Here is a 12,488-nt window from a genome sequence, read left to right as displayed (position 1 = left end):
AGTTTGAAGGAAGGTAGTTAAGTTATTTATAGGTAGGTACGTAGGTTTTGCACGATCACTAAATACAGTTAACTACGCATCACGAGAAAATCCCATCGTTTAATCTCCTTTATCTCCTATTTTATTTATTATTACTCCCGCCTTTCCTCACGCAGTATAAAAAACCAATTCTTCCTCTGTCCCGCTTACCCGACATTCTCCTTGCTATTACGACCTTTGACAGCCTTTCAACATTTCCTTCATCCACATTCTCTCTCCTTTCAGGATTGACCCAAAGCAACTTTCTCCTTTCGCCCACCCATTCAAAACTTCAACGTTTTGCTTCCTCTCAATCCAACGAATATACTCAGTTCTCATAAATTACAGGAAATTAATTTCCCCGGTCCATGTTCTGTTCTCGTTGTTTATCGTTATGCTGTTATTATGTTTTGTCCTCTTTCATGTTTTTTTATATTTTTCACTGTAAATTGGCACTACTGCTGTATGTGAATAATATTTTAAAATAAATAAATAAATAAAATATGCATACCATAAAAACATCGAAATATGATTATTGTACGTACATAATAAAACATTTCATAATGTTTAATCAGATTATAACCGTTGCTACATTCCTAAGTATAATTCACTGTGAAGTGAACAATGGAGGATATAAAGATAGTAATGAAATAAAAATTCAATAAGATGCCAATATTTGAACAACTTACCGTCAAAATGATTGCGTCTATCTCTTTCGAGAAACGAGGTTTTATTTCTCTTATCAATTCCTGCGACTGCTCATTAAGGACTCCATTCACAGTGTCCCCTGATTTCGAAAAGGAAAATAAATGTGTTTACTATCGACATCACATGGGTAGTGCACTTTGACCGACATACTCTCAGTCAAGTGTAGCTGGGCCAGTGCAATCCATAATGCTTCGAGAATACTTGAATTAAAATTCTTGCACATACCCAAGAGCTTGTCACCATCGAACAGATTGTCCAGTCGAACTCGCATTCTGCCAATGTCAAAATCGGTTTGTGTCTTTGTTAGCCTCAGTCCTTTATCCTTTACCTCCAGTAAGTTATAAGAATCTGCAGTGACTCCATCTTATTGGAGTCAAAAATATAAGAAAAAGGAGTAAATTAGTATTATTTTCGGAATATGACTTCATTTTAAAACATATTTCCCTTGGTCTTGCGGCATCGCTTACTTGAGGCATAAAATACGTTTCCAGATCTTGCAGCGTTTCCCAAACACGGATACTTTACTGACTACATAATTTATACAAGATAAGGATGAAACCACACCACTAATAAAGAATTTGTAAATTTAAAATGAACGTACCTACGGTCGTGAAGCAATGGAAAACGAAATGGCCGAGACCGTGAACTTGATTGGCACTAGGTTTGTTCAAAGATGGGGAAGGTAAAAACAAAGATATAAGTAAGAGGAGTGTGTTTGGGAAACAGTGACCCACGCGTACCTCAATCACACACAAACAATGCAAAATTAATAAATAAGGAAACAAACTTACAACCACTCGATCATTAGGGTGTGTTCAGATATAACTGTCACTCTCGTGAATCGCATTCACACACACACATTCAGGATTTGCAAGGTTAACTCCTTTACCAGGGACCCGTTGTTCTCACACAGGAATGAAAAACAAATTGAAATAAAAAACAAAAAAGAAAAAGGCCCAAGTTCACGTACACAATAATGCAAAATGTGAATGATTAAATATCACTGCGGGGAAGTCAACAAATACGGTGACACTCGGGTGCAGATCACTGTTAATACGTATTAACTATAACTCAGGTTTTACATAAGAATGGTCCATGTCTTAGCAACGCCATTGATGTTTGGAGTCATTATGTTCTGAATATACCAGATAATCAGCGAATATTATTAATTTACACCTGATTGATTTAGTATTTAGGAGAATATGGTTGTCTATTAAAAAAATTTAAATGTAAAAATTGCAAGGACTTACTCAAGAGGGACCAAAATGTTCCATGGCCGGATATAGGAATCAGCAACAAGTTTCCTGATATATCATAGTCGCCGCTAATTTTCAGCTCCCGAAACTTAAGTCCCAAGGTGAAGCGGTAATTCTCTGGATCTGACCTGATAACGTAATACTAATTAATTATAATTCATATGATAAATTTAAAAAAACCTAATCTTAGAAGAAATTTAATTGAGGGCTCAAGTGTCAGTAATGTACAATTTTCGTTGTAAAATTTCCTCAATAAAATGTTGATAAATAGATAAACGTGACATAAATTTAGCCTCCGTTATATCCTTTCCTCCTTGCATTCCTATCTCAACACAAATTAAAGAAATTGTCACCATTCAGTACCTTGCGTAGGTTGTGGTGTAATTGCTAAGGCCGTATACTTCTAAGTTCTTGAATTCGGCTTTGATTTTGGCAACTCCCGCACCTTGATTTATCACGATTGAACTAATTTTCAAGGGCTCCATGCATGGTATATCTAAGTCTGGCAAACCTGAAAAAAATTAAGCATGAAAATAGGTTGCTACGTAATTAGAAACTGAAATTGAAACCAAAAATTTATTCGCATATGATAACAATTCCCTCCCCATGGATCACAACGTGGTGCATGGGCTTGTGCGCTCCGGTGACCCCTAGAGCTGTCCGGCGGGAGCAATGATAATTTCTTCTGGTAGGGTCACCCATGCCAGATAGGTCGAAGGGTAGGAGCCAAAATAAAGGTGGTCCGGTAATCCTTGTACGGTCCGATAGACTGCCAAAGTTATGGTTACATTGTTGGCAATTGTTAATGAATAATGACCAAGTTCTTTGGTTCACTTTTTACTTCTTCTACCGACATTTTATCTGTCGATGGCTCTATGTTTACTACGCTTCTCCATACCTTTTCCTTCAATAATATTGCCATCCCTCTCTGACTCTCTTCCCCTCCACTGTACACTCATTACAGTTTTCTAGTATTACCATCGCTCCAGTAATCCCTGCTAATCTTCCATCTCATCCCGCACAGCCCTAAAATAATTATATTTCCTCTCTCCCGCTCCACCTTTATATTTTATTTTTTCTCTGTCCTCAATATCTTCTTAATATTAAAATTCCCTACTCTAACTGGTTCGTCATTCTTCTGCGTCATCTTTGCAGCTGCTGTTACTTTCACTCTGTAAGAGTTTCGTGCGATTACGACCGTGGAAGTCTTGCCTCTCCCGCCGCTGCCGGGCACGATACTTGGCTCCTGCAGTGCCGTGCCGTGACTCATTCTAACAATTGTGTCCACAAAACAAATTTCTAAGCATAAATAATTGAGGTGTGCTCCCATTGCCTTCCTCAATAGGTTTTTAATATGAGACCATCAGTCAAATGGACCGTGGTCAGACGCCTTTGCTGCTGCCTTACTGAGGAACAGACTCCGCGCGGAATACCTTCATTCTGGCTTCTACCCTTCGACCTACCCGGCATGAGTCACCAGGAACAAATATCATTGCTTCCGCAGCGCAGCTCTAGGGGTCATTAGAAAGCACAAGTTCTTCCAACATTTCAAAGCAGTAGTCCATGAGAATGGATTCTAATTACGAATTTCCTTCGTTGTTATCAATTGATCTTTGCTTTTATTTGAATTGCTATTAATTTGATTATTTTCTAAAATAACTATTTTTAAGAATATTACAGGCTTATCTTTAGCTGTATAGTTTACGTATTCATGAAATGAACGAAGCATCTGTATTACATACCAAATTAGGAAGAAAGAAAACGATACAAAAATGGAATTTGCACGTAAAGTCATTTTTTTACAAAAACAACAACTTACTTACCACTGTGCATATGATATCGCAGTCCTTCGATCAGCTCATATAGGTATTCATCCAGTGTTTCCCGATCGTGGACATCAATGTCTCTTACAAGGTCCACTAAAATAAAAAATATTTGATTTAAAAAATGAAAGCTAAAATAAATGGCAATAAGTATATAATTACTTTAAACGAGATTGAGATAAACCTGTCGACGCGGCTAATTCCCATGCGTTGTTATGTATCCATTTTCATTTATTTTCTGTCTTTTATTTCCATTTCTCTCCTTTCCCTAAATGCCTCTCTTACAACATTAAATATAGTATACCCTCTATTCTTCAGTTGGTCTGTAATAACTAACGTAAGGAATCAAAGAAGAAAAACATTCCAAAATTTTCCATACGCAAGGAAATTTTCGTTATTATTTAATGAGAATATTATTCGTAATGGTTTACCGATTGGAAATGGTCCTTGAAAACTGTCACAATTTGTCCCTCCATACTAACTTAAGATGAATTAGAATGCTCAAGTTTCCCCGATATATTATTCACGCCACATGTAAAACTTATTCTATCATTAAAACCTTCCGCTATAAAAAACTGCAGTAAGCAACTCCAAGGTTAATTAGATAGGTGAAGCTCAACCTGCTATTATTGTAAGACTTACGGTATATGTAATATACACATTCAAGGCAAGGGGCTAATTTCCTTTCCTTATGATGGTTGTTGTTGTTAGGAAGATCTGATATTAAAAAATCAAATGAGATAGGTTAAAACTGGGGATTCCAAAAAATCCACAGCCACTGGGAATCGAAGCTGAGTCCTCCTCTTAGTAACCTATCGCTGTACCAATCAGGCAACGACACCCTCTTCTTCCTCTTTCTGACTGCCTAAGTCAGAAAATTAATTCCTCGTCGTGCGAATATGCCAATTTTTTCCAAAAATACTGCAAGATACATTAACTCATCCACCTTATCTTTTTTACACTCTCTCACTTAAACTTTCAGCTTATCCTCCCTCCCTCTTGGCGAGAAAAGGTTGAAAACTTCTTCGTATTCTTATGATATATCTTCATTTCATACATTCACTGAATATGTAGCCCTTCCAAACAATGAATGCAATTTCTTGTTTGGCCTAACTAAAGCTGGCGTCCCTGCAAACCTGACTTGATGAGTCCCCATCTTTTTTCAATACTACTCCCAGCCCTTCCCTCATTTCATGCTTCCCTCTGTTACCATTCCCCCACTACAGAATTTACGAAGCAGGGGCTACAAATAACAATCCTGCCGTACTCTCTTGCACATCCAGCGTCCATTACCCTAAATTTAGCAGCCTGATTCATGAACTGTTTTCGAATAAAACGCCTATGCGTTTGACGGAAAAGTCAATAACACACTTTACCATTCACCAACACTATCATTGAACTTTTCTAACTCTATACCGCTAAAACTACAACTACTAAGCCCACGGAGACATTTTATGTATTACAAGTACAATAGGGTAAAACTTCAAGAGTTTCCTTGAATCAAAATGGTAAGCATAGGAAATAAATCACTCTATAATTATTGAAATAAGATAATAATTTCCGGACCAGAAATTTTCCCGTTCCTGGCTTCAACTTTAGAATAGATCAAGAAATCGGAAAAATGGTGATTTTGAACTATTTCCTACCATGTTCTAATATTATATTAACAAATATAAATATGATTCTTACACAGATACTGTTTTTCTGTACTTCTGGTAGAGACAGCTCCACAACAAATAATTGCGACGACGAAGCACTTTAAAATGAACATCATGGTTCTACAGTCTGATCGAATCTCAGCAGTGTCTTCAAGTTAATGTCTCATGTAAATAATGAGAGAATCTAGAGCCTTGATCGTCGCCCTCGTAAGCTGCCGAATGATAAATGAATGCTGAGAGATGCACGATCGATGGCCGAAGAGGAGACTGAGGGACTAATGAATAAATGTGTAATTTTGTCGACACATGCCAGTCATCGGAGCCCGACTTCACTTCTTGAAATCAACAAGGGACTCATGGAATTTTCTTTGACGCAAGGGGACTTGTGGCAACTCGCGCTCCAGGAGTGAACGGTGGAATGTAGGAAGAATTCATCGTTGGGTAAAATTATATTTGCCGTGCGTTTACGAATCACTTGTGAGACTAATTACGCCACTTTGATTTCACAGTATAGTCTGTGTTCCGATTGCAACACTACTGTTAGAAATTTAAAACAAAATAGCTTGCGCAAGGTAACGTGTCCAACAAAGCTTCAGAAAATACGTAAACGTAAGCTGGTGTAAATTAATGTAAAGTATACGCCACTACCATTAATATCGACTATAACTTAGTCCTTAATATCCAATCACTTTATTTTCATTATGCATTCAAAATTTTAAATAGCAAAATTTCATTGTTAATAATCAATAGGCAAACGTATTCGGTTCCCCAGGTTTTCCTAACAGACTTTTGGTCGCTTCATGAAGAGCGCTCACAATGTGGGGTCTTTAACAAAATTAATATTCTCTTGCAATGCGGTTCAAAATATATAAGGTATTTGAAATCTAGAGAAAAACTGCCTTCGCATGATAAAAGGGTAAAAAAGTGGGCATATCGTCGTAATTCTATCAATGTTAAATGTTTAATGGCCAAAAAATTATTATTTCAGCAAAAGACATACATTTGATAACAACTCTCTCAATTATGTTTCTACCAATCTACATCTGAAGAGTCACATGCAATCAGATAATATGCTAAATTACTGAGGAAATTTAGGGGCAAATCGTCTCAAGATATTCTGCTAGTTTGCGCCAAAAATGTAGCGAATTTAACTAAATTTACTTTAAATTTGACGGATAGTAAAAATATCGCGACGACGAAAAATATTTTTCACGAAAATAAAAGTAATTTTGCAGAAGTTTTTAAAATATTAAAATTTACAATTTAAGGTTTAGCTTACCATTTCGTGGAAAGTTTCATCGAAAACACCATACTTACTGTCCATTAAAGGAAGAATAGTAACATTTTCATTTGTACCATTGAAGAATTTATTGTTTTACTTAAAGAATTAATAAATATTGTATGAATGTTAGATTTTTTCTAGCAAGATTGAATTTCTAATAAGATTTTATCTACCAAGAAAAAAATAATAAAAAACATTTGCCATTCACTGGCAAACTTTGATTTTTTCCTCATATGAGTTTCACAAACTTTACCAGCTGCAGACAAGTACTCGTAGTGTTCAGTATTATTTCATCTGGATTATTGGTACTAGACACTGGGTTATAATTAAATATTCTTTCTGTTATGCAATAGGAATGATCACCATAGAATCGTGGAACCGCCCTTTGCAAAATATCAAAACGATGGTATCCACCCGTATGTACTACATGTGTAATAAGCATAGAAATACGGATGTTGGAAAACTTTTAAATGGACGAAATCTTTACGCTACCCACGGAATCTAACCCCGCGACATTTTCGAGGTTGGGGGAATATGTGTAGTGAGTAAGGTAGAAACGAATAGATATGAAAATGTTTTTAATCTGCCAATCGGGGAAACTCGGCGAATGGTGAATCATGACTACTTGGATAGAAGAAAGTTAGACCTAGAAGTGGGCGAGACTAGAGGAAGGCTAGGTAGCGATGTTTTGTTTTGCCATAAAAATTATGGATGAGTGTCAAGAGGTGACACAACTGGTCATGTGGCATGTGGATCGTAAAACAGTGACCAATGGCAAAACAACTAACATTAACTAACAAATAATTATTTTACGAATCTGATACCAAGAGAAAAATAATATCTTTCTTTGCTTTTGAAATACAAAAGTTGAGGGAAAATTGAAACTAGTGTTGATAGAGTTTTATGATTCATATTATAATTGGTAATTGAATTTAATTCATGATTTTCGGTTAGTACAGACGTGCCATCTGGAGACAAAATATTAGAATACCAAATTCAATTTTTAAACCTTAAAATACTCGACAGAATATAATATATTGCATTTGAATTTAAGCAATAGAAATGAACATGCTTTTTTTCTTTTTACATAACGTATTCAGTTTTACGTATTTATATTTACTCAAGAATCACGTTTGCTGAATAGCTCATCATAGCTGAATTTCAATTGACTTCCACTATAATTAGTCGATGTTTTTCCAACTATACTGCCACACAGGATAGTGGTTTATAATGCGAGTCAACGAAATGATGAAGTAACACACAAATTCCGCTTACCTGTTATTTTGGGAAAGGTGAACTTTCGTCACCGGATTGGAACGTGCTAACGAAAGCAATAAATACTATAGCGGTTTGCATTATGCCGCATGCAAAGTTCCGATTTCGTACGCCGATGCTAAGTTCTGAAATAAGATGTATGTTATTAATTCCACGCGGTTTATGTCAGAAAAAATAACTATCGAGTGTCTATGCGCTCCCGCAAAGACGTTGGAACTTCTATCCTACAGAGATGCACCTGTGTATTTAACTCACAAATTCCTTTCATTATCATAGGCTTGACGGGTAATATAAGAGAGCCTTTGACGCTTTCATTAGATAATTGCTTGTTCTTGAGGACTCATTAAGGTAAGTTCACGCACATCACCTATTATTTTTCAACAGGTTTCGTGGTGACATATAATTCATTCGTAGGATGTAAGGTATTTCGTTTTCTATGTATCCCAGCGATGTTGCTGATATGCCAACAACATATTTATGTTATTTTAAGTTATTTAGAATTTATTTTCGACCTTCAGAATGATAAAACGTACTGGACTTAGTACTTGGACTGGTACTGGATGCTTCATTATTTACCAAATATTTCGTTGCTAAGAAGTGTAAAGTTAAAACAAAATGAAGAGGTCATAGGTGAATCATGAAATCGTTGCGGTATCCATGGTAAAATCATTTTATATTTAAAAAATATGGATATTGAGATAACGCTTCCTATATAATGAGTAAATTGAGGGCAGGCGTCGAGATAACCCATGGGCGGAGTAACAGTTTTCATTCGAAACACATACTTCAACATTTGACTTTCCCTATTTCCTAATTCATAAATTATTCAACAAAAACATGATCGTGAAATATTTAATCCTTATTGTGGAAGTGTAGTTTCTTTTTTACCCTCATTATGAAGGAATTCCACAAAGTTAAACCTGAAACTATTATGACTGTACTTCTTTCGCGTGACTATTCGGACTCAAATTTTTGTGAAAACATACATCATCAGAACAAGATTACTTAAGCCCCTAATTTTGTCTCCAAAGAAAAACTGTGTAGTTCATTTTTTTACTAACACACAGTGATAACAGCATATTTGGGTAGACCCACAATGCTAGTAGATTAGGCACAGAATTTCGAGAACATGAGTTGGGAACTAATGGGGAGAACTAATTAATTGGGAAATAAAACTAACTAATTGGGAAAAATATGAAGGAATTATTTCTCTTATGGAGTTAGATGCCCAAGAGTCCAGGGTATAACGTTTCATGTGACTCATCACTTAACGGATTCCGATGCTGTCCGAAGTCAAAATTCAAATATGCACAGGAATACCTTCCTAAAAAAATCCACCAAACCCAGAAATTCAACCCAGGACGTAAAAATACACCCATTAAACACACGCTTCGTTAAACCAATATGACATCCTAAAATATAGCACAGAAATTTAATAAAATAATTTCGGTGTTTCAGACCTAGTGATGAACATGTCTAAAATAATACACACAAAAAATTAGCGCAAATTTAAAGAATGGCCGGTCGAAGTTCAAATTCTGAAATTACTATCCATCAATAGATAGTAATACTAGACATGCAGCTCATGGACATAATAAAATACAATATATTAATGATTAAATCGACAGTAGTCAGGATGTAGAATTCATGAAAACGACTACCTACATGTATTCCCTTAGGTGATTACGAACACCCTTACATGTTTCAACGCCCAGCTTCCTCTCGGGGCCAATTACCCAATTCGCTAATATTTTCTATGCCGTCCAAAATTTTCACTTTCTCTTCCCCTATTTTATGCCTAGTACTCTCCGATTAATAATGTTTCCGAAGATTTCTACGTGAAATTTTCAAACTTGGAACATAATTTGAGGCCATTATGCATGTTCAATTGAGCAAAAATAAAGCTAATTTGCTTGATTTACAGAAAGAAATGGCAGCAATACGCGTTCTCGGCGTGTTCTTCATTGTGTCTACTTTTATTAGGTGAGTAAATGTGATGATAAATAGCATATATAACTTCTGCCATATAATAATATATTGCAATCTATCAAGAACGTGTAAAAAATTTTCGATCTGTATATCGAAGTTTAAAGTCCCAAGGATGTGATATTCTTAATTGGTATTGCGGAAGAAAGAAGCCTTTCTAAAAATTAGGGCATTCGTCACGGAAATCCAGCGCGATCTTTTTATGCCTTTTTTTCTAAAAAATCTCAAAAAACCACACATTTATACCTATTTAATATAGATATTTCCTCCGGGTTCCCATTTGAAGGAACGCTTATTATTATTGATACGTATGACTAATTATTACAGCAACGATCCTGACAGAAGTTATCAAATGAGATATTTACTGAACCCGACCCTTTAATGGGTAACTAATGATAATGATGAAAAGTAACCTGGGGAAAACCAAGTTCCTAGAATTTGATTTTCTGCCATTCCTAAAATTGCTTTCGGTTTCAAAAAATCTCTTTTCAATTCCACCTGACTCGTCAGTTTGTCAAACTAACTTCCTCAAGTGTTAAAGTTACATTTAATTTGCTCTTCTGAAAGAGTGCAATGCGTGTCATTAGGTTTGGAGTTTTTCTAATGCTGTATAATCATTATTTGTTGCAGCTCATCAATTTTAGCAGACAATGCTGTGTCTGCAGACAATAAGAAAATCTCAACAGCTTTAAAACCCTACGTGTCGTCATCTAAAAACAATGAAATTAAAGAAGGGGAGTTACATCCGTGTGTTTGCGCGATTTTCCTAGGAAGCCAATTGGATAAGAATGGTGGACCTCCGAAGGGTGATCCCGTTCTGCAGCACACGCACGAAGGGCCTTGTCTTCCCAGAGGACCGGTCGGCATCAAGATGTGTACAAATAAGTGCATTGAAATGGTGAGTGGACTACAACAGTATGTAATTGTTAAGATTTTTGGATGATGATAAATATATTAGTTGAAATAGGATATAATTACACTATAATTGTGTCTACTCATAAGTGTGTCCCTCCCCCGAGGGTAGAAAAGAAAGAAAATTATCCCCAAACAATCATCGAAGTAGTCCTCGTTTCGAAACCCGAAATCGCATTGTAATTCGTAAAAATTGTTTTTAGTTGATAACCTAATAGATTTCCTTTTAACAAATAACTTGTTCCTTATTTAGTTGTCAGTTTTAAATGCTGTTTCTTAATAAGCTGATAATTAATTCATTACTATCGAGAAAAGAGTAAACAGGCCTTAGTAACGTCGATGAACATATATCTGACGAAACAAACCTACGTAAAAACGTTCCCTTTTCACAATATTTGGACACACAAGCAAACAAGTCTTTTCCCCGGCCTCTAGATTATGCCTTGGAACCATCTTGGATTTGGATCTTTATTAAAGTAGCAAAAGATGAGAGCATTAAATTGTTTCTAAAAAGTTTAATGAAATAGTCGGATACAAAACTTAAATAATTATGCACACCTTATATTTTTTCTAGAGCCTTTAACAGTAATTCACCTTCGTACAATGATAATAATTTTTTTGACACTTTCAAACTAATTTCTAATTAGGACAGCCCTCATAATTGTGCACCAAGGTTATTTATGAGATGAATGTTTGAATATCTGTCATCTTTGATACCTCTGCAAAATTTCTAACGACACTTAATTATTTGATGTCCTAAATTAGACATCTTGATATTAAAAAAACACCCGCACAGCAATCATGTTTCATTGAAATGTCAAATTATATATATTCGAGTTGAATTGTGATGAATATAGATTAATCAAACTCTAAAGCCATCTTGAATAACTTTTAAAGTTACGGCAATAATTATAAAACGAATCAATGTAATGAATAATGTTTTTCAGGCCACGAAGCACCTACACAACAGTAAAGAAATATTGTGTGCAGTTGTGGACAGAGATATTGACCGCGAAAAGGTAGAGTATACAGTTTTGTAGTATATGAATAATAATTATTCTACATGGAATATAAAATGTATACATGAAAATCTCTCCATATTTTACTTTTAGGCTCATCTGTTTGTGAAAAACTGTGACGACAAATGGGTTAATACCAATTTGTCATCCGGACGGGAATACTGTTGCAAAAGTGGCTTGCCAGTTCCTTGTCCAGTGAAGCCAGCATCTCTTTTGCTAAAAAGAAATATTCTATAGTTCGTGTATACTAAACGGTGAACCGGGTTGAAAACCATCAGATAGGAAGGAATCTGACGTTAGGCTCCTGCACATAAGCAGTCAATATTGCTACAACCTCCACTTACTTCTATTTTATTGAGCCAATTTTGAATATCAAATAAGCAAAACCCCATTCTTATAGTGATATATAGACAAAATAAACGTTAAATGAAAGAAGTGGCATGTTCCGTCAGTGTGGGTTGTTTTAAAAACAGATCGAATGGTCCCGCCCCAATCCCTCTATCGGTATAGGTAGTTACTATACCTTTAGCTGAATGATGGATGGCGAAAAA

At 35.6% G+C, this 12,488-nt stretch overlaps 2 protein-coding genes across 2 annotated transcripts; one reads left to right on the top strand and one right to left on the bottom strand.

The window, feature by feature from the left end:
• Positions 1-793: 793 nt before the first annotated feature.
• LOC139687286 (circadian clock-controlled protein daywake-like) lies at positions 794-2,941 on the bottom strand. Its single transcript, XM_071584425.1, has 4 exons — positions 2,881-2,941; positions 2,346-2,493; positions 1,977-2,110; positions 794-1,089 (listed from the first exon to the last, which is right to left on the bottom strand). The coding sequence occupies exons 1-4, from the start codon at positions 2,939-2,941 to the stop codon at positions 794-796; spliced, it is 639 nt and encodes a 212-aa protein (XP_071440526.1).
• A 684-nt stretch (positions 2,942-3,625) lies between these two features.
• Positions 3,626-12,174, top strand: Fcp3C (Follicle cell protein 3C; the record flags this gene model as incomplete). Its single annotated transcript, XM_071584424.1, has 4 exons — positions 3,626-3,681; positions 10,637-10,904; positions 11,866-11,937; positions 12,031-12,174. Coding segments are annotated over 4 exons (540 nt in total), but the record flags the coding sequence as incomplete, so codon positions are not given.
• Positions 12,175-12,488: the final 314 nt, after the last annotated feature.

This window comes from Hetaerina americana, unplaced genomic scaffold (genome assembly GCF_022747635.1).
Source record: "Hetaerina americana unplaced genomic scaffold, ioHetAmer1.1.p SCAF_19, whole genome shotgun sequence".
Classification (NCBI taxonomy): Eukaryota; Metazoa; Arthropoda; class Insecta; order Odonata; family Calopterygidae; genus Hetaerina; species Hetaerina americana.
The sequence above is the reverse complement of the archived record's forward strand: the minus strand, read 5'-3'. Positions and strand labels throughout refer to the sequence as shown.